Genomic DNA, 24,105 nt, shown 5'->3' on the forward strand with positions numbered 1-24,105 from the left:
TAACAAAAAACAAGATGCTCAAGCAGCCAGTCAATATTTGATTTTAAGGCTATGCCTGCCAGATGGAGGACATGAGGATCAAAATGAGAATTTATTTACCTTTTGCCAGATTACTGGTAACCCTATATAGTATATAGCAGCATGTTATATATGCAGTATAATCAGGAAAAAGCATCAAATTCAAGGACTGTGATAGAATTAACTTAGTAAACTTACAATATTCATTTTTGCCACTACTTTAATAAAAAACATTATCCCATTCATCCTTCTTAATCTCTGGTAAACATGAATGAAAATGTTAGCATACTGCACTCTCATATTTTTTCCATTTTTGGATCAACCCTCATTTCTGTTACCCACTGTAGAGAGTAACACCCGCAAGATGCAAACAGTATGATAAATAGAAATAGCTTATTCCTTATTTTAGATTTAACTCAAAGTAATATGCCCTTTTCATTACATTATTCATACCAAACTTGAAGATCTAGAATCACAGAATCATAGAGTTGGAAAAGATAATTTAAATTCCTGTTCGATGCAGGATCCACTAGAGCATTTCTGGCAGGTAACATCCAGCCTGTGTTTGAAGATCTCGAGCAAAAAAGATGTCACACATCATATTGGCAATCTGTTCTACTAATAGCTCATAGAGTCAGGAAATTTCACTCTGAGTTAGTTTCAGAAATGCCAACTACAATCATTAATGTCATAGTTAACATCAAACCATGATCCTTAACTAAATTTGAAAGAATTTGAAGAATTTTATGTAGCTCCATAAGAGTTACCTAAGCTTTTAAATTCCAAAATTTATGGATAGTTACCAAATGCTCAATTAAGAACACATTTTAGACTAAAATCTGTGTGGGAGGATAATCTCTTTCTGTCATTATTTGATTCTCAAAGAGCTTTCGAATCAACAGAAAATAATTTCAGTTCTACTCCAAGAAACATTATTAAAACCAATTTAGATGGTATTTCATGCCCATCAAATTATACCAAATACTGCCTTTTGTTCTTTTTAAGTTGTATAGATATTGGGGGGGGGGGGGGAGGATCCAGTACATTCATGCACTTATGACTTATCTGCCAAATGTAAGGAGCTTCTGGAATGAAGTTTCACAAACTCAGCTAGTCAAAATGTTGAAAACTATGCAGTACTATTTGTTAACAGAAATAAATATTTAACATGCCAGTCATTAATTGATATGTATTTTGGAGCAGCATGAATAATAATTGAATCCTCTAGAAAGATGATATGAATCTTATACTAAGAATAGTAAGAAGGATGAAAGGAGCAGAAAAGGTCCTATATGGGATGGTTATTCTGCATACAAATTTCATCAGCTAAGAAAATATCCTTACACAGAAAGTCTAGGGTTGGGCAGGTGATACTTTTTAACTTCTTTTAATAGTTTCAAAGTCAGTGTTATTCAGTAATCTGTGCAATTTATTCTTTTCAGTTGTATCTTTTTCTTCTGGGCTATTTTTCAGATTTGGCTTGGAAGAGCTGACATCAATAGACTTCACAGGTAATCCTGACCTTCTGACTTAACTAATAGCAAAACACTTATATATGCATTTATTAATACTATTTCTGAGAATAAGATAGACAATTAGTAACTACTAATTCATATTAAAGTCTGTGCATCCCCTTTCTTTCATGCAATAAGAATTCCATAATCAGAGAAGAGCAATTATGCTTTTATTGCATTGGAAATAAAATCAAATGGTTATTACTTAATTTACACCAAAAATAATCCTGCTTTTGACTTCAGCAACAAAATTATAAACAACATCATTAAGGACTAATCAACCTTATCTTTTTGACCATTAAATTGTAATCACTGAACTCTTTCCATTAAACTGTAATCAGTGAAGACCATTAATTAGAAAGATCTTTGAACAAGTACAGTACTAAAATGCTGAAACTTACTATTTTCTATAATGCCCCATGTTACAATTCCTCCACCTCTGGCACAGACACATTGCCTAAAATCAATTTAAATTATAGAAAGGATGAGTATGTCAGGCAGTACTAGGAAATTAGAATGCTAAGTGTTCAATTGTTATCTATCAGTTCAATGCCACTCACTATATTACAGTGCAGTGTGGAAATCAGCCCACAATAGCTAGTGTATTTCTTTTAACAGGAAGCACTGCCAAGGACAAAGACTTTCAAAATATTTCCTTTTGCAATGCAAGCATAGATATTATTCTTATCTAATGCGTAATTTTATTATTGGACACACATTCTTTATATTACATTTGCTACTTGATTTTTTAAAGCTAAACAGCTTCCTGTGAAGTGTGCAGATATCACACATGTACCAAATCACTGCAAGAAGAATGCTAATATTGCCATAAAGCTCTCTAGAAATTATGGCATACATCATATGAAGTAGTTCAGGCATAGCTTACAACATCTTTCCTATTCAATTGCTGGCCAGAAAGTCAACTCTTCTATATTATGGGATGAATTTATAGCGTAGTAACACGGATCAATGTCAGGCACACAAAGAACTATTTAGGGTGGATTTATCAAACATGCTACAAACACATAAAATGCATTCCTTATTATCATCAGAAAAAAATCTTTATGTGGATATTATGCTTCCATCTACACATTCATCAGATAGGGAACAGACTTTTTTTTAATTGTTACCATTATAATCCTAACTGTGATACGTAACAAAAACATCCAATTGATAATACAGGAACATTATTTCATGGAATATATTTAGGATACACTATTTCTCCACATTCTCTATGGCTTTTATTCCCACAAAATCCAAGAAATAAACAGCCTTGGCTAGGAGATGAGAACTATTATTTTCTTTAGTAGATCCTAAGATATGAAAGAAATAAAGGTACAAACCATTTCCTAAAAGCCTCTATTTTTAATGCATGAAAATAGAGTCTAATATATTTGGAAATGCATGATATTGAAACTTTACTTATACCCTATAAAAATAGCATGTCTTATTTCTTGCTCTTCTCTTTTGAACAAGCAGGAAATTTAAAAAATCTGTATGCTATTGATTTTAATAAATATATGTTATTTCATTAAACATAACAATTACAAAGTAGACAAACTACACAAACTGCTATTTAATCTCAGTTAGGAAAATATCTTCCTCTGCATCTTTTAAATATCCTTTAAAAAACTGAAGGACAAGTGTTAACTGTAAAGTTGTGCTAAAGATTGGTCCATTGCTTTTTTAGAGCAAAGACAAGATTTAGAAATAGAAAAAAAAAATTGCAAAACTTCTTAAACTGGAGGAAAATTTAAATTAAATTAAATTAAATTAAATTAAATTAAATTAAATTAAATTAAATTAAATTAAATTAAATTAAATTAAATTGGCGGGGCCAGTTTGGTCTAGTGGTTAAGGCACCAAGCTAGAATCCAGGAGACTATGAGTTCTAGTCCCACTTTAGGCATGAAAGCCAGTTGGGTGGCTTTGGGCCAGTCACTCTCTCTCAGCCCAACCCACCTCACAGGGTTATTGTTGTGGGGAAAATAGGAGGAGGAAGGCATATTAGGTATGTTCACTGCCTGAAGTTATTTATAAAAAGAATAAAAGCGGAATTAAAAAAATCTTTAAAAAAAAGTTATTTTCTCACTATGATTCAGTGCCATTTCCCTCATACTCTTCCCTCCCCCCACTTTTCTCCTCTTCACTGCTACAATGCTTCTTGATATACCTGCAGTATCCGCTGCCAACTGAGGATCATGAACTGTAATGAATGACTAAATAATACTCTATTGCCAATCAGGTTTTGCAAACTCAGCCAACTGAGATTGAGGAAAACTTTCTGCCAGTCAAGAACCATCTAGAAAACAGAATCACGTCGTTTCACTCAATGGCTTTGAGGAGAAACACAGCCAATTAAGAGAAATAACAAAGGGGGAAAAAAGCAAATTAAAAAGTAAACATTTCCACAAGCATGAGAAAAATATTGAAAGAGAGGAATGCTGTTAAAATATTTCTGAAAACCAGGAAGCAGTTTCCACTCAGCTTTAATTAAGACACCCAAGAAAATAAAATAAAAAGAATAAATGGCTTGACCACAAGTCATGGCAACAGGTTATGACTAGCTATACTGAATAATGCAATGATTAGCCCAACTGGTTTAAATAAAAGCTGGCATGTATTTGGTCCTTCCACAAGACTATTATTATTCAAGAACTAGACAAGTAGATGAAGCTACAGAAAGCAGTCTTCCTAGAGGAGTTCCTAGACAACTCTTTGACAAATACTAAAAATACGCCTCATATGTCTGAGATTGTCTACTGTGTCAAAAGTGGCTGTGCCTCTTGCTGAGTGGGCAGCAAGAGGAATTTGGAAGCTGGAATGATTATATTTATAAGACACAAATTTATACTGGAAGGCTGCTTGGAACTTCATTCATTAACATGAAAAAGACCTGCCATTTTTTCCACCAGTAATTGGCACCAAACGTCAAGTGAGATTTTGGTACATTTCCAATTTTTCCCCCTATAGTTTCAAGATTCCAACAAGCCAAGCTCTCTAACTTGCCTCAGGGAGAGGTAAAATGAAGGAGAAATGAACAGGCATTTCTGGGTCCATTGTTTAAATTTTGTATTGTGTCATGGCTCATATGGAATAAGGTAGCACAACCTTTCAAGGAAGTGTCTAGAAGCATTAAACCTGTTCAAGGTCAAAGGCAGACAGGAGTTAGCTAAAATCAATGACATGGCATCAGCCTGTATTTATGCCTGTCAAGGTAAGGCTGGGCCAGAAGCATGCACACTTTAATGCAGACCAGTAGAAAGTATTCTGCAGCTAAAGGACTTGAATTTATTGTCTTAAGATGGAAGCACAAGTCTGAGATGTAGCAAGAACTACACGTAACCTGTTTCAACTGGACAGCTTAAAGCATGAACCCATGATGCCAAATTATAATGCAGGCATTCTTACAATATTGTCCTCACTATAATTTTTTTTCAAGATGGAATGCTTGATCTATCTTATTTCTAGAGTTGCACCAATGCATCAGCAACCTATTTCTTCTGATTTCTAGATTTTGTTTAGATTGCATTGTGTCCACCTTCCCACACAATTTTTTGCTTTATTTTTCTTACAGGGTACTTATGCACAATCAAATGAGATCTATTTTTGCACTGTGATGTGACCTCTGCAATACAATAAGGTATGCTGAATTACAAAATTACAAATTAATTACAAATTACATTAATTTTAGAAAACTTACACATTAAAACAGAAGAAAGGAAGACTGAAATGCAGGCTGAATTAAGAGAACAGACTGCAGATTCAGATACGATATTATACAAATTATTTAAGAACTGAACTGCCATAAATTTGAGAATATTGGCATTATTCTAACAGGTAGTTCTTGTACTTGTCAAGTTCCACTAACCTGTTCCTGAGCCAAATACCTAAAGCCTGCCCTTGATGGAAATTCTAGACAGAGGAGCTAACCCACCTCTGTTTTCAATGGACTCCTAATACTATCATAAAGATTGATATGAGACTTTCTTACCGTAAGAGAAAACATAATAATTCCTCCTGAAAATATGTACAACATACAAGACATTAGAACTAGGAAATCTGTTTCCTATACCTAATTCAATACTTCATTTTCCTATTGGGCTATAAATACACAGGGATTCAAAAATGCATATGTTCACAGATAAGAAATAATATAGGGGACAGCTTACAATAGCTTTTCAAATCTGCAGCCTGTAAAATGTATTAAATTACCATTATCATCATCTGTAGCCCTCACAACCATTGAGAGAAAGCATGAGATAATGCAACTTGCAGTCCCAACATACTGAACAGACCTTACCTCTATTTTTATGAAATGTTAACATTCAAGGCTGGAAACAAATAAGATCCAGAGATAAAGCACTATTTTTAATTTTAATTAATTTTGTTTGGTTTGGTCTGTATTAACACCCAGAAGAATTGGTTTGCCAGAAAGAGGAGAGCAAGATTAAAAAAAAGAAAAAAAAAACCCTAAGGGAAATTTCATACCACCACTGCTTTTACTCCTAAACTCTGTGACAGCTTAAAACTGATCCCACAAGTATCCTTGCTACTTTGGACACCACATGGGTTGATTGACCTGACCAAGAAAGAAACACAAAAAGCTATGCTCTAACAGCCTGCCCCAGCTCCAAGGTATCTAAGATCTTCTTTGCCATATTCAAGTATCTTATTTGGCGCTTCTAAAACAAAACAAAACAAAAAACCCTCAGTGCTTGCTATGAGGGAGAAGTGCCAAGCTGGCATCCCTTCTGATCAATTAAAATCAAATGTGAAGTACTAAGATGAGAATGGCTCATCCCTTATAGGGAAGGAGGACAGCTGAGAACTCAAGAGAGAGTTTCTGCTACTTGGAGACCATGCCATTCCAGATTCTGCAATGCTCTATAACTAGAATTCCTGCATGTCCTGCTGAACTATGACTGAGCCACACTGGTTCCACTGCTCAAGGGAAACAACACCCTGTGATCGCAGATCTGGTGAGTGCAAGAAGTAGCACCAATGCCATGTGGGAAGGTGTCTCAAGTATGTGCCCAAGGACATCCATGCAGACACAGGCAGGCCTCCATTCTATGTCTTTCTCATATTATTACTCATTGATGTTTCTGTGAAAAAAAAGAGAATGCAAATATATTTTGGGGGATCTAGCCTTTTTAAAAAAAAATCTGTAGAAAATGTAACTATCACAGAGATTGTATAGATTATGAAAAATGCTTTTAGCTATGTGGCTCTCCCACTCTCCTTCTGGGTGGTGAGAAACATGGTAGGTAGTAGGTTTAAAATATAGTGGGGATGGGGGAAAGATGGAAAACATAGCAATAATAAGACAACATTGCCTTAAGCAGTCATATATAATACATTTTATTGTCCCAAATACTCGTGCTGACCTTTGGTCAGAAAAGATACACTCGTATAGAAAATATTCTCCACATATAGTTCATTAATCAGAAACATGAGGCAAAATTTCTTTCTGTATCACAAGCAAAATGAACATCTGTTCACTTTTTGTCACATAGGTTCTCAATGCATGTGGGTGGGTGTGAACACAGTCCTTGATATGTAATATTCTTCCCATCTGCACACCAGGTGGCACTGCATAGTTAATCAGAAGATAATAATTGGCACAGGGTGATAATTTACGTTTTAGAGATAACAGAATAAATCAATCTTAGGACTTTTTTAAAAAGTGCACCAGTGCTCAGACTTCTAATTTCTCTTTTGTTGTGCAATTTAATAGTGATCAATGAGATTATTTGATGACACTATTGTTTCCAATAGTATGTTAATTAGCACTGAGCAATTACTCTGAGGATCCTTAGATGAATGATTTGATTTTGTTCTATCCAATATAAGGCGTTAACCTTCAGATATAGAAAATTATATAGTTTTTAAGCAAAGGGGAAGGAAATAATTTGTTTTATTTGTGAGAAATGCTTATGATAGGATAGGATTCAATGTCACACAAAATCTCTAAGCAAATACTAATGGAGTTACAGTGCTATAGCAACAATGTAACACATAACAAAAGCTTAATACTCTCAGAAGTAGAAAATTCCCACATTTTAGAATTGCAAAAACTCAAGATAAAATAAGCTTCAGAAACCAAGGTACAATTCTCAATAGCCCAGTATCCCTTTGCTCTAATTCATACCTTTGCCCTTTGGCTTTTTGTGGTAGTATAGACATAAGGCTGGTAATAACTAAAATGTATTCAAATAGAATTGTTATGGCTGTGCTTGTTCTAAGAAAATGTAACTTCTCAGTTGCCTCTTTACGGAATCATATGTCTGGCTATACTGTTCCAAGAGCTATCACTTTTAACTGCAATTATCAGAACTGGACCAAAATGAATTAAAATTACTCCTCCTTATGGTCACAATCTAGTGATGATAGGAGTTATTGAAAATAATAAAAATAACAACAACAACAACAAACAGGGCTTCTTAAGCCTTGCCCTCCAAATTTGCCAATGCATTCATTCACCCAACTATGCACACAGTCATATATGAGCCAAATATAAATGGTTTCATCTGATAATTTCCTATTCAATGCTTTTGACATTCAATGCCCCATTGCTGATCCTTGAAGTATGCTATTAGAAGCAGCAGCAAAATATATCCAAATTCTGTATAATATGAATGTGAATTGATTTATGAACACAAATATATTTCATTCTTTTATTACATGAAATTTTGAGAGAAAGATGGTGCAGCAATAATTTTCAAATTAGGATCTATCTATCTGTCTGTCTGTCTGTCTATCTATCACATCTATATAGCCGCCCATCTCACACAAAACTTCCTAGTTCTAATCTCACTTTTACTGTGAATTCAACTTAATGTTTGTTTCAAAGTAGACCTTGCTATGCAGAAAAAAGGAAGTAGTTCTGGGTTGTAGATTCAATGACAGCCATTTCTTTAGAACAACCTACAACACCCTTTGACATTTCAAAAATACCCCTCAAAATCACCAGAGGTTTCTGCTTTATATTCTTTAATTAGGGATTGAACTGTCCTTAAAGAAATACAGAAACAATGGGAGCTTGATACAGAACAACCCTTCAATGTACAATTTTACATGGAATACGTACTGACAAATTTAAGAGGAAATTATTATTATAGATTATTTGGGAGGGGGAAATTGATCTACTATGCATTTCTGCAAAGTTTTAATTTTAGATGGACATCTTTTATTCAACTCCCAGTGTATTGTTAAAATGTATTAACCAATGATGTTTATCATCACAGTCAAGATCAAGTTGGTTCTCTTTCTTTTCTTTTTAATTTGCTTTCAGAACTACTGTAATTAGAAATTCTGTAAATATTTAAGGTATTGTAGCAGGGTATACCATACTACCATATGCCAATCATGCTCCACGTTTCACAGATCTTTATTCTTTTTACTTCATTCATACCAGAGTTTGGTATCTTGTCTGGTTACTCCATAAATTGAGAGAAAATTAGACAATGCCATCTGGTTTCAGAAATAATTCTGACATGTTTAGGGTTTGGGCTTTCAAGTTGTCAGCTGTGTTCTGATTCTTTTGTTTATCTTGGTATAAAAATTTCTACAAAGTTCCTTCAACTTGTAAATTTCAATTTATCACCAATGTTGGTACAAATCAAGCAGGATCTAGACAGATGGTCTAGAATTCCTTTCAGTATCTGCAGCAAGATAAATGTGAGTAAGGTGAATTTAACTCCAAAGTTCATTTACATTGTAGTTTTCCTATTTTCATTCCTTCACATTATTTTAAGCCAATTTATTTGCCACTAAACAATTTGCTTTGGCAGGAATCCTTCGAGATTCTCACTTCATAAATTACTGTTGCTCACTGGGAAAAGTTTATTTAATTTTCTGTATTTTCTGTCCTATCACTGGGTATTTATCTTAGCTTCAGTTATTGGAATTTTATTATAGAACAAGGAGTTTGGCCCCTAGATCATGAGTTTGTGTTTGAATTCTTTTGTTTATCTTATGTAACAATTCCTAGGTGCTTTTTCAAGTGGTAAATTTGAATTCATCTCTAATTTTGGCACAAATGAAATAAGATTTAGACAGATGGTTCAGAATTCCTTTGAGTATCTGTGGCGAGATAAATATGATTAAGACAAATGTAACTCTGAGGTTGAGTTGTATTCAAGAAGCCTTTCTATTTTTATTCCTTCAACTTATGTTAATTTATATGTACTAACCAAATTTTTCTGGCAGGGCCATCCTCTTCTCATGGCATAAATTACAACTGACTATGAAAAAAGATGGATTTAATTTTCCGCAGTTTAAGATTTATCACTGGACATTTATTTTAGCTTTACTTATAAACTGGAATAAAGAATTTCAAAATGTAGCTTGTCATGCATTCATACTGAGAGCTATTTTTGATATCACTATAAACTTGGCAACTGGAACCTTTGTTTATTTAGTGACTGAATTAAATACCTGCATATGGTGCTGGAAACTATTGGGTCACAAGTGGGGTTTTGATCCCTTTAGCCATGAAAAACTTACATTATGAGATAACTATCAGTTAAAAATAGATGGTAAATAAGTTTTTGAGGTAATCAGCTAGTTATGCTGATATAGTTTTCAAAAACTTTGTAGAGCTTAAAAAACTTGGTTTAATTTAACTCAAAATCCATATTTGATATTTGGACTTTTTAGACTTGACTTTCTTGGTGCTTCTTAAATAACATACTGGCTAAAATCTTCAAACATTAACCACAGTTCCTAAAGTAGCAACTTTTTTTCAGAAGTTGAAGTAAGTAGAGAAAAGCAATATTAATACTGAAGGAAGTAGCCAAAATCAATATTAATAATCAAATAATATTAATCAAAATCAATAGAAATTGAATTAACAATGCATAATGACTAATGAATAGAACTCATTATTAGAATAATGAACTTTCATACCCTTAGAATAACAAACTTTAATGTCCTGTACTTGAGATCCAAAGCAAGTTACTTTTAAAACTAAGAAACCCTTTTTAAGTTAAAAATGTAGTTAATATAACAAGAAATATTATTTTAGGCACATTGGGATGGGGAACATGCCAGAGGATGTTCTACAGGAATTGGTTACAGCTACAGAGATAACTAGTTCAGGAGCTTGGGTTTATTTTACTAAAGGCATATTTTGAACTGAAATTCATAAAGCTGTCAACCTTACATTAGAGCACTGTCAAGTATGTTCGTGCTCTTCTTGACTGTAACTTCATCTCTTGGAATGTATCAAGGCATGAAGAATTGTGGACCATTCATGCATTATACAACATTGGAAGGATAAATTTACATCTGATTGAAGCAGTGGATTGCTGCAGTGGAATGTCAACAACATTTGAATTAATCTCTTTTTCACAAAGAGGCAAGGAAGAGCACTTCTGATTAATTCGGTAATTTTTTTCTGGGTTCTTTAATTCATAATATAGATTTCCAGGTTTTCCCCATATTTTTTTTTTCACGTTCATATTTTCACTATTATATGTCATTGTTTAATAAAGCACAAAAGCAATAAAAGATAATATATGTGGTGTATGACTTTATCCTTCTGAGATAGTTGAATTCAAAGGTTAATACACAGTAGGTTGTTCCAATTAATACGCATGAATCCATACTGTTGGCAGAAGTCTTGAATTACCAGTTTTTAAAGGTAGGCCAATATAACAAGGTACCATTGCCCTCTAATCAATGCTAAATATTAAAAAAAGAAAGAAAAGAAAAGAAAAGAAGACAAGTATTCATTAAAGCAAATTTCACACAAATACAATATTTAAAGAGCTATGATTGGTTTATTGAGTATCTATTAAGTGCCGTTCTTTGACAGGAAAATGTTCCACGTGAACAGAAATATTTATGGACAGAACAGCCTGGAAACTTAAACACAAATCAGCAATTTGGAATAACAAATCCAAATTTGTGCACAGTACAGTGGTACCTCGGTTCACGAACGCTTCTGTTCACGAACAATTCGGTTCACGAACAGCTCCGTTTGCAAAATTTTGCCTCCGTTCGCGAATGGCGAATCGGGTTACGAACAGGATCTGCGGCCATTTTCCCTCCCGTGACACGTGGTCATGGCTTCCTGTAGGGAGGGGGACTCTCCCTCCAAGCAGTAACCGCCTCCCCACCCGCCTTCCTGTCCTCCACACCAGAAGTCGCGTCAAGCAAGGTTAGCTTTCTCTCTCTTCATACTGTACTTTGTGTCATATTTTTGCGGTTTAAAAATATATATATATATGGTTCAGAATGGATTAACCGTAATTACATTGAACCTTATGGGGAAATTTGATTCGGGACGCGATCAAAAATCGGTTGGCGGGGGTCAGAACGGATTAACCTTATTTACATTTACATTTCACTTATGGGAAAATTTGATTCGGTTCACGACCAATTCAGTTCGCGACCAGAGTCGTGGAATGAATTAAGTTCGTGAACCGAGGTACCACTGTATATGCAAATGCTATATATTACAAATAGGAAACAGGAAGAAAAATCAAAAGGTGGATGATCATTTGTATACTTTTATATGTATATGAGAAAGGAGAGAGAAAATGAATGAATGAACCAATGAAGCTGCTTTAATGGATTAGGCAAGAATTCGCTTTGCTGCAAAGATTTTCTGCTACTAGTATTGCTAAAATGGAGCGGAAATTAGCCTGATTTGCAATTAAAATATATTATTTAATATGAATTTATCCTTTATTTCCCACTTAATATAAACTAAAAATACTTTCATAAACACTCATAAACACTCAAAATTTTTCTAAATTTTTCAATACAATTCACAACTAAATATTGGAAAATAAAATATAGAATGGATATATTATGGAAAAATGGAAGCATAGATACATGCACAATTTTCATGAAGGTTTTTTGTTTTTTTTTAGTGTAGTCAATAACAAATTTATCTTAAGGATGAAAAAATGAGAAACTGAGAAAATCAAATTTAGCAAATTGTCTATCTCTATTGAAAACTGGAAAATTCTAAGACTTCTTTCATTACAACAACTTGGCTAAATAAGTATATTTAGCAGACAGAAATTATCAAAATAATTACATGATGGAAGATTTAAGTTTGGTTGTATTTTTATAGATTATGGAAGCTATTATTGATATATTTAGAAACAACAACCTTTTTGAATGTCTGGTGTACATCTTTGTTAAGTGGGATGGTAGACAAATGGAATTTGATATTAATTACATTAGACAGTTTAGTCTTTAATATTCTAGAATTATAATTGCAGTCTTTTGTACGTAGTATTGTATAACAATGCCAGAATACCCAGAACTTTATTCTCCAAAGCAATAACCAATGATACATAATATTATTTATATGTGCAATTACATAAATCAGTTATAGCCTAGTATCAATGGTTTTCCTACAAGAAACCTAGCTTGTATAAAAAAAATATATCAGGAAATAGATTTTAAATGTATATTTAATACATTTCTGCGTCTATAGTTTCTAAACATATCCCCCTCCTATGCTTCTCACCATGGTGGTCATTTAAACCCCTGCACAACTGATAGCGAAATGCCAGGTTTCCTGCCGCTGGGCTCCTTTGCGCGGCATGAGGAAGGAAGCTGAGGGACAAGTGAGGTGGATTCTCCACTAGCACAGCATAGGCCATCCCTCCTAGCAGCCGGAAAACTAATCAAACTCCTTGGAAATGGCTTTCATTGTTATTGTTACCACTGTTCTCTGAATGACAAAAGAAATGGTGGCAGAGAGCATTTAGAAAGAACCAGTGGGCCTATCATCTGATCAGCAAGCAGGAAAGGAGGGATATCAGCACAATAGCTGCCTAGAACTGTCCACCGTGGCAAGGTCTTCTTGAATGTAGAAGGCTTTGAAAACCAGTATTTAGATTCATATCCTCTTTCGGAATAGGCCATGGAGTTAACCACAGGCAATTTTTTCTCCTTTTGTAAATAGTAACCAAGAACTTTAATCTACATTGTTCATTTCACCTTTCCTTGGTGAAGAAGGAAAAAATACCTTAAAAACATGCAAATATACAGACCCCAATCAATCATAATTATGGTAAGTGATTTTTTTAAAAAAATTCAATACAAATAATTAAGAACCATATTAAATGCATTATTATTATTATTATTATTATTATTATTATTATTATTATTCTCTCAATCATTTGCAAAACTTTGCTCAGTAGATATCTTTTAGGAGAGAGCTAATAAACTATAGTGTCAAAGCTCAGAACTGTCCTCATCAGTTTTTCCTCATATGCAAAGTGATTTCTAGAACAAACATACTCCTAAAAAAAATTAATGACTGGGAAAAGTCAAGGTCATGCAGGGAAAAAAAGTATGGCTTTGGTGTCAGGGGCATAAATGAGATGTTTAATTACCCAATTATGAGTAAGATAACTTTTGCTATTTGTTTGCAAAATTAGGAAATACTTCTCTTTCGAATCAAGGAAATAACCCCTATTTATTTCAAGGCTGATACTGTACTTTCCAAAATCAATTGTTATGAAGTATAGACACACAGGGCTTCAGGCAACTGAGTTTTACCTCTTTGGTCTTTTTGTTTCTGAAGAAGCAAAACGATAATTCAATAGGCATCCAATATTCATTAAATATAAAAAAGAAGAAAGTTGTAATTGAATGTGCCAGAGTTTTGTCAAGAGTGATGTTCTTTTAACTGGGCTTTGCTGATCTTGGTAGCATTTATCATCAATGACTGCTATATTTCTCTCCTATTCTTTTTCCAAATAAAACTCATATCTTAATGATCTTTATGGCATTTCTTCTAATAACTGAGCATTAAAATTTGAGACACTAGTGAAAGGGTACTTAATAAACATCCATAAAAATGGGAAGGCATTCTTTATCACAAATACCAAACTTTATATCAGAATCTGGTCAAGGATTTATGTTTAATGCTTATAACTGGCTCTTCCATTAACTTACCAAGTGTTGGACACTGATGTCAGAATTAGCTTTTATACTTGTCCAAAAGAGATTTCCAGCTTACTGCAGAAGCATACCTTATTTATGTATTTTTACTCACTTTCAAAGAACTATTGTCTTTCTTCATTTATTTGCGTTATTTCAAACATTGTTCAGTCTAAACATAATGGGCAAGAAATAGAGGAGAGAGAAAGGGAAGATGCTCAAATCCCCAAGGCCAGAAAAAAGTGTTGAGCAATATGCTGGCATTAATATGCTCCTCAGTTACGGATAAGACTCGCTCCCTGAAACTCTTAAAATAACTATTCATGGTTCCCCCTTCACCCCTTTGGCCAATGAATAGGGTTAGTGTGGTCCTGCAAATAGGAAGCTGGCCTTAAATTACTTCAATTCCAGAGCAGCTGACATTGGGAGTTGGGAGTTCTCTGTGGGAAAAGGAGCAAAGCAAGGTCTCTTCACCCACTGTTTCTTCGGCTGAGGCGTCCTAGGAGACTGTAACTGTCTTCCTAGGAAGCTCCTGGCCAGTGAGTGAGATTAGAGCATGCTGCCTTTCAATTCTTGATATAATTGTTCATATGCCAACATGTCAATGTTAGTTACAGAAACATTTTATTTTTTGAAAGGTATAAAAGTAAAAAAAAAAAAAAAGAGTCATACTGAATGCAATCTCTTCCCTGTGATTAAGCATGAACTTTCAGCAATCCTACATGCAAGCTGTGGGATCTGTAGGGAATCAGAATGTTAGCTTTGAAGTGGCCAATGCAACAAAAGAAAGATCTCAAAGGTCCATCTTAGTGCCATATCTGTTTCCAAATATTCCTAGCCAGTTGCTGCTTGCAGAGCCTGTCCTGTCAATAGGCAGAACAAGGTCAGTATATCTGTTGTCTGGTGTCATGAAAGAAAGCAAATTGATAATTCTTATTGAGTTGCCTCCAAGCTTTGTCATGTTTATAGTTGATCCCAATTATAATCCTTGATAGTTAATTTGTAGACTCTAACCTACATTAGATTGCAATGGTTCTTACAGTAAACATGACAATATTTGATGGGTTTTTTTAATGCCAGCAAGAAAGGTGCCTACATTGATGTCTTATTAGTGAAATAATCTGGCTCACCCTGAGTTTTATACATCTTGAGTTGCACCTCTGACTCAGTTCATAAAATATCTTAGCTTGGGCCTGAGCTGACAACAACTACCTACCTATGAAAAATAAACTGAAAGCCAGAGGTTTTCAGGAGAAAGACAGAAGTTATGTCAATAATCAACAATCACTCAGCTTCACTTCCAGAGAAAAAATGGTGGACTAAGACGGCTCTGTGTTTCATGGAGCCGATGATTGCAGCTAAGAAATTGACAAATATATTGGCTCCTTCAACCCTCTCTGGAGAAAAAGAGGATGCAGGATTGCCCATGCTGAGCTCCATACAGTTGCTCCTCATGAGGAGTCTGCAAGGCAGCAGTCTCTGGAGGATGGGAGAAATGGGAGACAAGGCAATTTGCCATTCTTGCTCCACCTGCAGACAGCCTTAAAAGGACATAGGTACGCACTTCCTTTGTAACCACCTTCAGAAATTGCCTATTAACTGCTTTAAAGAATTTAGACACCTTCAAAATGACAAGGCTGAAAACACTGGGTGAGTGCCTTCAATCCTTAATATAAGAAAATAAAACTGTATCTTTATAAATTTTAAGAATTCAAAATAAGCAGCAAAAAGCAAGACAAGTTTTTGGCTATAGAAAGTTTTAAACCAATTAAGACCTCAGAAAAAGTTGGAATATTTGATTTTGAATATTAAGACATTGAAATTAATTTTAAAGAATAAATGCATTTTCGTTGGAAAGAAATTATTTTTGATACTGGAGACAAAGATAATCAACTTATAATGGTATTCAGAGATATTGTTGAGAAATGGCAATGGGACTTTGAATCAACAATGCCAGCTATGTTGTATGTTTTTATGAACACCCTGTTCCCAGAAGCTGTTACATCAGAAGATGCTGTTACAGAAAAAGATTTGGAACAAAACTTATCTGACACGATTATGGAGAACAGTGTGAACAAGTATTTATCACTGGATATACAAAAAAAAAAAAAAAATTGGATGAGGCTCTAAACATTAAGAAGGAAATAAAAATGCCAATTCAAGAGAGTAATTGGAATACTTTCTTCCTTCTGGACGTACAAAAGAGGCTTGTTAAAGTTTTGAAGAAATTTGAGACAAGGGATAATGATTATTCAAATGGATTAAGGAAGGAACATAATGTTGGCTTATTTGATCAGGATTAAAATGGGATATGTTGTTATTTTGGGGGGTTCTTTCTGGACTTTCTGACATCAGGACTGGAAAAGATGCGTCTTTCTTACAGTTAAGAGGTGAGATATGGAATGATGAGTTTAATATTTGTTAACGAATGTGATTATTTTAGGGCTCTGTTTGGACTTTTTGCTGACACCTGGATTGGAAAAGATGTTGTTTACTGGACTTGCCGACAGTTAAGAGTTGAGTTATGGGATGAAGAGTTTTATTTTTGTTAACTAAGAGGAGGTGAAGAGATAGTGAAACTGTTTATACTTGTTGTGATGAGGGTAGGAAGTCACTTTCTTAGGGTTTTTTTCCTTTCCTTTTTTCTTTTTTGCTTTCTTGCACCTTTTATTCTTTTTTTCTATTTTTTGTTTTCTTTTTAGTTTGTATTATATTTTATTATTGTAGTTAAAACTTTTAATAAAAATATTATTTTTAAAAAAACCATCACTCAACTTCAAGGCCATGAAGAAGAGCCCATTAGAATATGGAAAGACAGGAAGAAGGAGCAACATGTCTAAATTGCCAAGGATATAAATGGGAATGGTTCTGTCTTGCTGATGATCAGCTACTCAGTGAGGCATCACCCTAGTTGCAAGATATAAAGTTCTTATATAGGGTACTGTGCAGTGTCCTGGGTCTGAGAGACTTCAGCAGAGACCAATGCAAGCAGCAAGCTAAGCCACGTAAAGTCACAATACAGATTTACTGCAGAGTCTCAGTCTGGGAAGCTTGACACCACTCCTACTATTTCTACCATCTGGTATTTAGAGACTTTTCATCCCAGCATTCCTGTTGTATTATGTCATAGTAAGGCTTTTTAGCTATTATTGTTATGTCATATGTAGAAATTTTAGCTGCTAAGTACTCTGGAACTTGTACATACAATACTTGCATATTGAAATAGAAGAGTCAGGCAAAAAACACAATTCATGTCATTTTCCAGAAAACCAGTAAGGAGCCTTAACATGTTTGAGAAAATTCAAAATGGGGAAAGTTGTTCCTTACAGAACAAAAGTTACCTAGAAATTAACCCACAGTTCTAATCAAAGTGCCTGATTTCCCTTGATGCAGTATAACTGTTAGGTATAAAAATGCTTCAGCTCAAAAGTAGGACAAATGTTTGCATGCACAAAAGTCCATAATTTACACGCAACTTTATTCCTTGGCATGTCCAGGTGAAGAAGTATTGGGCCTGGAGATGGATTCTCTAATGAATTCTTGAAAAGTTGCTGTCAACCCAAGGCTCAGAAGATCAAAAGTCTGACTCAGTATAAGGCAACTTCACAAGTGTAGTTCAGCATAAGTAGACCAAGTTTAGAAGAACAAGTCAAAAGAAACTGAGCTTCTGATTTCCATGTTTTCCTGACAGTATTTTTCCCCTTGCTCTCCACCCCTAAAAAACTTCCAAGTGTTAATTATCTGAATAATCTCAAAACATAAAAAACATGGTATGCAGTTTAGCCTAGCTCTTGGTTATAGATAGAATCAAGCTCTTTAAGTATTCCTACCTAATTTCTGGATTTTTTTTTCTTCCCCAAGCAAAGGGTGAAAAGAAGAATGAAAGGTACATGGTTTGTCAAATGGATTAAATCAAGAGGGATGGTAACCTGGCACACTGCCTCATGTACAATTATCAAGAAATATGACCCCATGGAAATGTGTACACGTGGAAGGCCTCAAACAATGAACGGATTTAGGATTATATAAATCACAATAGTCTGTAGTATAATCACATGAGAGAACAAACCTGCAAAGCTTATTATACTGAATACCCAGATGGAGAACAACAGTTGTTGCTGTACTAAGAATTACCACTCTTGTAATCAATAACAAGAAAAAAAGAACAGTTGGGCAACTTGTTTCTTATTATGTTCACTTAGGCAACGTCTAGATCAATAAAGAGCATTAAGTCTCATACCTCTCTTGGCTGTGCATACTCAATTCGCCCAGTGTATACTGAGGAGGGATTTGGTGGTACATTCACATTCTTTAGCAAATAAATGTGCATATCATTTGCAGAGTCATTACTTAAATGCCAAATGAATCTTTACAGTCTTACAAAGATTGGAAGAAAAGCTTCACTAAAGCAGCATATACATTTTAAATTGTTTGACTACAGGTTATTGTATAGTAAGCTACATTTTATCTTTAAGAAAGGAAAAAACATAACCAGAGTGGTATAGGGTTATTATGCATGAGTATGTCCACTAAGATTTAAGCCAAAGGTAGTTTTGGAGTGAAAAATGTTATTCCTCATCTACTTGTTGAAACCAAAGGCATTTCAAGATTGGCAAGCTACCTTCCTGGTAGATACCCGATCAATCATTTCATTGTGGTGAAGGCAACAACCAAGCTAGATCAACTATATATCAACTAGTTACCACTTATATCTTGGTAATATTTATTTATTTATTTATTTATTTATTTATTTATTTATTTATTACTTGTAAAAGATAAGTATGCAATAGCTTAGGTCAAGCATCCTTCCTATGCACTTTGGAGAGAGGCAACATGTGAATTGAAGTGTATTTCCTAACATCACCTGAATAAAAATGAGATCTAAAAAAACATGAGATCCAAAGAGATCTTAACTCTTTCATCATGTTTATGTATTCAGACTTGCTTCTGTGAAAAGCAAATAGCTACTATGTTCCACACAAACTATACATATATTGTGAGCCGCACAACAGCATGGTATAGCATAACAGAGCATAACAACAAAAGGGGGAAAAACTTAACAGGATGAGAAGAATGCAGTTCTTTTAGGCAGTATCTGCTGTCTCACTCTCACAGCAGCCAGACAGAATTTGGCTACATGTAAGCAACAGTGCTCTTATAGGGTACCAGGAGAAGGAAGGCATACCAAACATCATCTCTGCCTGGGTGTTTTTTTATGAGGAACCTAATTAACTTATCACATAAGTCTCTGTAGAAACTGCAGTACAACAGGACGTGTTGCCCATCCTCTGCAGTATGGGAGTCACATGGGCAGAGGGCTTCATAGAAAGGAATCTTTTGATATTTACCATCAATAACTGCTGAGGGCAATGCATCAAACCTAGCTAGGGCAAATGCTCTGCAATGTCTATAATTTGTTAAGGACTGGCAGAAATCAGATGGCTTAGTAACAAAGGCAAGACTTCAAGACTTAGGTTGCCTTGGTATCATGCTAATGTCTTGATGCAATCCTATAACAAGAATTTTCTCCTTCAATGTTCATTTTGCTTGATTATCCCATTTTCCGCATTGCCTAACTAGAGAAGTTGTGTACTGCCAATATTTCTCTATCTTTCAGGTAGATTGGAAGTTATCCTTGTTAATCAGGGAGACCAGCCCCCCTCCCCCAGGATAAACATTAACCCACAACAGATTAAACACTTCGTAGAGAAGGGACTTTCTTCCTACTAGGACTATCTCCAAATGGAATAAATCCAAGTAATGAATTAATAAGTAGATTAAACAAATTTGAGTGAAATAATATTGCTGGAGCAAAAGTGTTTACCAAGTTCAGGTCATTCATGTACACAGCATACCAGGCATTATATTAGGGTAGTTATTCCTCCTATATGAAAGATATCACTTCAAGATAATGCTAGTCATCTGTTTTTCTAAACTGCATGTATTAAAATAATATTTAAAAACAGGAATCAAACTAATTAATGGATTTAACATATCAAATATTTAATTCCTACTTTTCATTATCTCTGTGCTGTAAAAAAAAACCCTCTTAAACTGGATGCTTGAAAAGCAGTTTTGTAGATATGTCTCTAAAATAAACTAGTGGACTACAAAGTAAACATAAATAATTATCTCCTGGAGTTACAGTTAATGCTGTGTATACAAAAAAAAAAATCCATCTGACCATACTATTTGGTAAAGGGCTAAAGAATACACAGACAAACAAATAAACAGAGGCGGGGGGTTGTTTGAGATAATGTTGATTCTGCAATCTGGTGACATTAATTTAGCATAAATAAGTCCCCTAAGGAATTCTGTTACTTAATGATCATATTGAGATTTTGACTAAATTAGTGACATCTATTAAATAAAGCACTCCTTAGGAATGTGATAATTATACTAGAACATATTGATTCAGGTTTTATTAACTCTGTTCCTAATGTAACATAGCATCTATTGCCAAAGCTAATGTTGTTTCATAATTTCATCGTTCCAGAAAAAAACACACACTGAGAACCAGTTGGTTACAGTGGTTAAGATGTTGGACTAGCATTGGGAAGACTCAGCTTCAACTCAACCTTCAGCCATGGAAATTCATTTGGTGACATTCAGCCAGTCGCTCTCTTTAACGCCATCTTGAACTCCTGGAATAATACTGGAGTAATAACAATCTAACAAATAAATAAATATTTCAGGTGGGAAAACTGATCATTTCCAAATTAGGTCACATTAAAAGTAGATAGGTAATGAGAAAAAAATCAAGTATAGTATATCGCTAAAAGTCTCTTACCAAGACAGGATTCATTATATAATAGTTTCTGTAAAAGCAAGTACAAAAAAAGAATGAGGAATTCCTACCAATTCCAATAAAGATTGCTTTGTAATCATCATCCTTTAAAGCGCTGAGTGTCAGTCCTTCCACTGAAAGGCCTCTGCCACAAATGATCTGAAAAATAATATTGGAAAGCTCATCATAAGTTTACCAGTCACTTTTAAGATCAGGTTGTTAAGAGGCTTTGTGTTGATCATTCAGTCAATTATTCAAGGATATAATGCTCCACTTAAGGCCAAGAGAAACTTTTAAAAATGATCATAACCCTAGACTTGGATCTGGGCCAGATTTTTCAGGCAACATATTGTGAAAATACCTTAAAAGATCAGCATCAGCCCATTTCTGAATGCAACTAAAGGTCTGTACTTAACAGCAAAATCAGTGTGACTTGAGTTTCACAGACATGGAAGAACACTTGTTCCTGGGTCAACCTGTCATATATTGAGGTCATATTCAAAAGCAGTCTTCCAGAAATCTCTGCAATCTCAGACAGGCTATCAGAGAGGCTTTCTATCACTTCATGAATTCCCTCCATAGAAATACTCTTTTTTTCAGCATCTAGAAAATAAATCTCTTCTCCAAATCTTGTTTTTAAAAATATGTTTGTATTGTAATGCCCTAAATGTGCATTTGATCTTGATTGTTTTGTAAATTTTTGAAAGAAGTATTTACATTATAAATATTTATTATTTATTTATGAATAGATAAATATTTGATTTATGTCACACTTTACAGCTATGAAAAATACTTAAGGGACAGCACAAAACTTAATAAAAGCAGTATATAACATTAAAAACACACATTAAAATTAACACTAAAATAGATACTATAATCAATTAACAACCTGGCAACGGAGATCCTTCTTTACAGATTTTTTTAATGTTGCAGGGGGGTATATGCAATTCCCAAGGAGGTACATTTCACATCCTGGGAGCAATGCAGAAGCAAGCAGTGGGAGTTTTTAATTGCTAGACAGGTTTGCAACAGGAGAGGTAATCCATTGTATAATCAAATGCTAACATTTAAAGATTAAGGCCAACACTTTAAATAAGCAAATTTCAACCAGTGCAGGCTATTTTGTACAGAGCATATTGTATGCTTCCTGTATATTCCAACAGTTAACAGCCTAGCTGCCACATTTTGCATCAGCTATAACTGCTGGATATTTTTCAAGGATAGCCCAAAGTAGAGCACATGGCAGGAGGTAACCAGGTATGGGTAACTGTTGTCAAAGCCAACTGGAAGGGTCGCAGCTGGTGCTGTAGACATAAAAGATCCTCCTTGCTACAGCTGCCATCTGAAAGTTCAGTGGCAGCTGAGGATCAAGGACACTCCATACTGCAGACCTGCCCTTTCAATGAATATAATCCCACCCCAAACAGGTGAAATCTTAATCTATAAATCCATTTTCCTATTTACAACAGCGTATTTGCTTTGTCTGGATTTTATTTCTTCATCCAGCCCATTATTGAAATTAGACAGCGTTTTTATGGCAGTTATTGCTTCCTTGGTATTGGATGGCAAGGAGTAATAGATGTGGGTTACATCTATTAGCATTCCAACAGATCTCCCCTAGTAGATGCATGTGGATGGTGAATAGAAAGAAAATCCTCTATGATGTCATGGATTAATGGCCTACTTCCCCAACATCATCTTCTAAGTCCAGGTCAACAAGTAAAACAAGAGCCAACAGTGTCTTCAAGGCCAATCCTGACAGGCAGTCCCAAAGGATATTGTGGTACTAACAGGGCCACCCTGCTGCCATCTAGTTTCCAGCACGGGATATGCATCCAGCAGACCAAATCAGTTTTAGTACTCTACTCCAAAAACCCAACTGAAATCCAGAAAAATCAGACATGTTTTGTGCTACAAGGCCACCATCTTCTTAAACTTTTTTTTTTAACAGAAATTGAGTATTTAAAACAAATGGATTGTTTGTAATTGAACAAATGCCCCAGAACAATATCCCTGACATTGTAGGAAGAGAGTCATTTTGGTCTATGCATCTGATAAAGTGAGTTGCATTTCACAAAAAGATATGCCTTCTAATAAAATTTGTTAGTCAGTAAAGGTGCAACAGATTCCTTCTGATTTTTTTGTCAAGAAAAGCTAGAGTTTCTTAAAAAAAAAAAAAAAAGCCTTTTCAATTGTCTCTTTTAGGCAGGGAGAACTCAATCTTCCTGCAAGGAAATATTGATCAACTCCGTTGGACATTGGTTTAGTTCTGTCCTACCCAATTATAAAGGGAGAAGGTCCAATAATGGTCAAATTATCTTTTTGAAAAACACCTTGGAAGCATTGCTTGAAAGGGGATATGATGTTCTAGGGTTTCAGACAAGGCCATGACTTCTAAAGATTACTTGGTGGGTTGCCCACTCTTTCAACTGAGTCCTCACACTTTTATCCAATCAATTTCAGAATACAGAGGATGTATGATATCTCAGAATCTACCCAGAATAGAAAATTGCAGTTCCTATGTTATGTATAAGGCAGAACAAGGAGAGCAGTATCTTTTATTAAGAAATAATAGTGGCTGAATTTAATAAATTACCTCTATAGCTGATATTCAGTTTCAGTAGCAACCTTTTAACCAATGACTCTATTTCCCTGACTCAGGGGTGAGGAATATATGCTCCTCCAGCCAGCATGATCAATGGGAACTGCAGTTCAACATTTTGAAGGTCCCATTTAGATCAGTCCTGTGTTAATTCCTTGTAACTTCTCTTTTAACTGTTAATCTTAACAGACTCACCCCTCTTATCTCTGAGACCCCGCCCATGTTCTTCTGTTTTCAAGAGTATATAAAGTATTTTGCTACTGTAA

The 24,105-nt window shown here is 34.7% G+C and overlaps 1 protein-coding gene across 4 annotated transcripts in view; it reads right to left on the reverse strand.

Annotated features, from left to right (window-relative positions):
• The window catches only part of DPYD (dihydropyrimidine dehydrogenase), a 578,647-nt gene that overhangs the window by 367,392 nt on the left and 187,150 nt on the right, over positions 1-24,105 (reverse strand). For all 4 annotated transcript variants that reach the window (XM_088153490.1, XM_088153491.1, XM_088153492.1 and 1 more), the window contains one exon: positions 21,309-21,396. In XM_088153490.1, the coding sequence (XP_088009616.1) occupies positions 21,309-21,396 (88 nt within the window). The remainder of the gene's footprint in view (positions 1-21,308; positions 21,397-24,105) is intronic.

The sequence above is a fragment of the Python bivittatus genome, unplaced genomic scaffold (assembly GCF_059951505.1).
Source record: "Python bivittatus isolate LINGU-HERP-01145 unplaced genomic scaffold, Pbiv_v1 ctg000700_np1212, whole genome shotgun sequence".
Classification (NCBI taxonomy): domain Eukaryota; kingdom Metazoa; phylum Chordata; class Lepidosauria; order Squamata; family Pythonidae; genus Python; species Python bivittatus.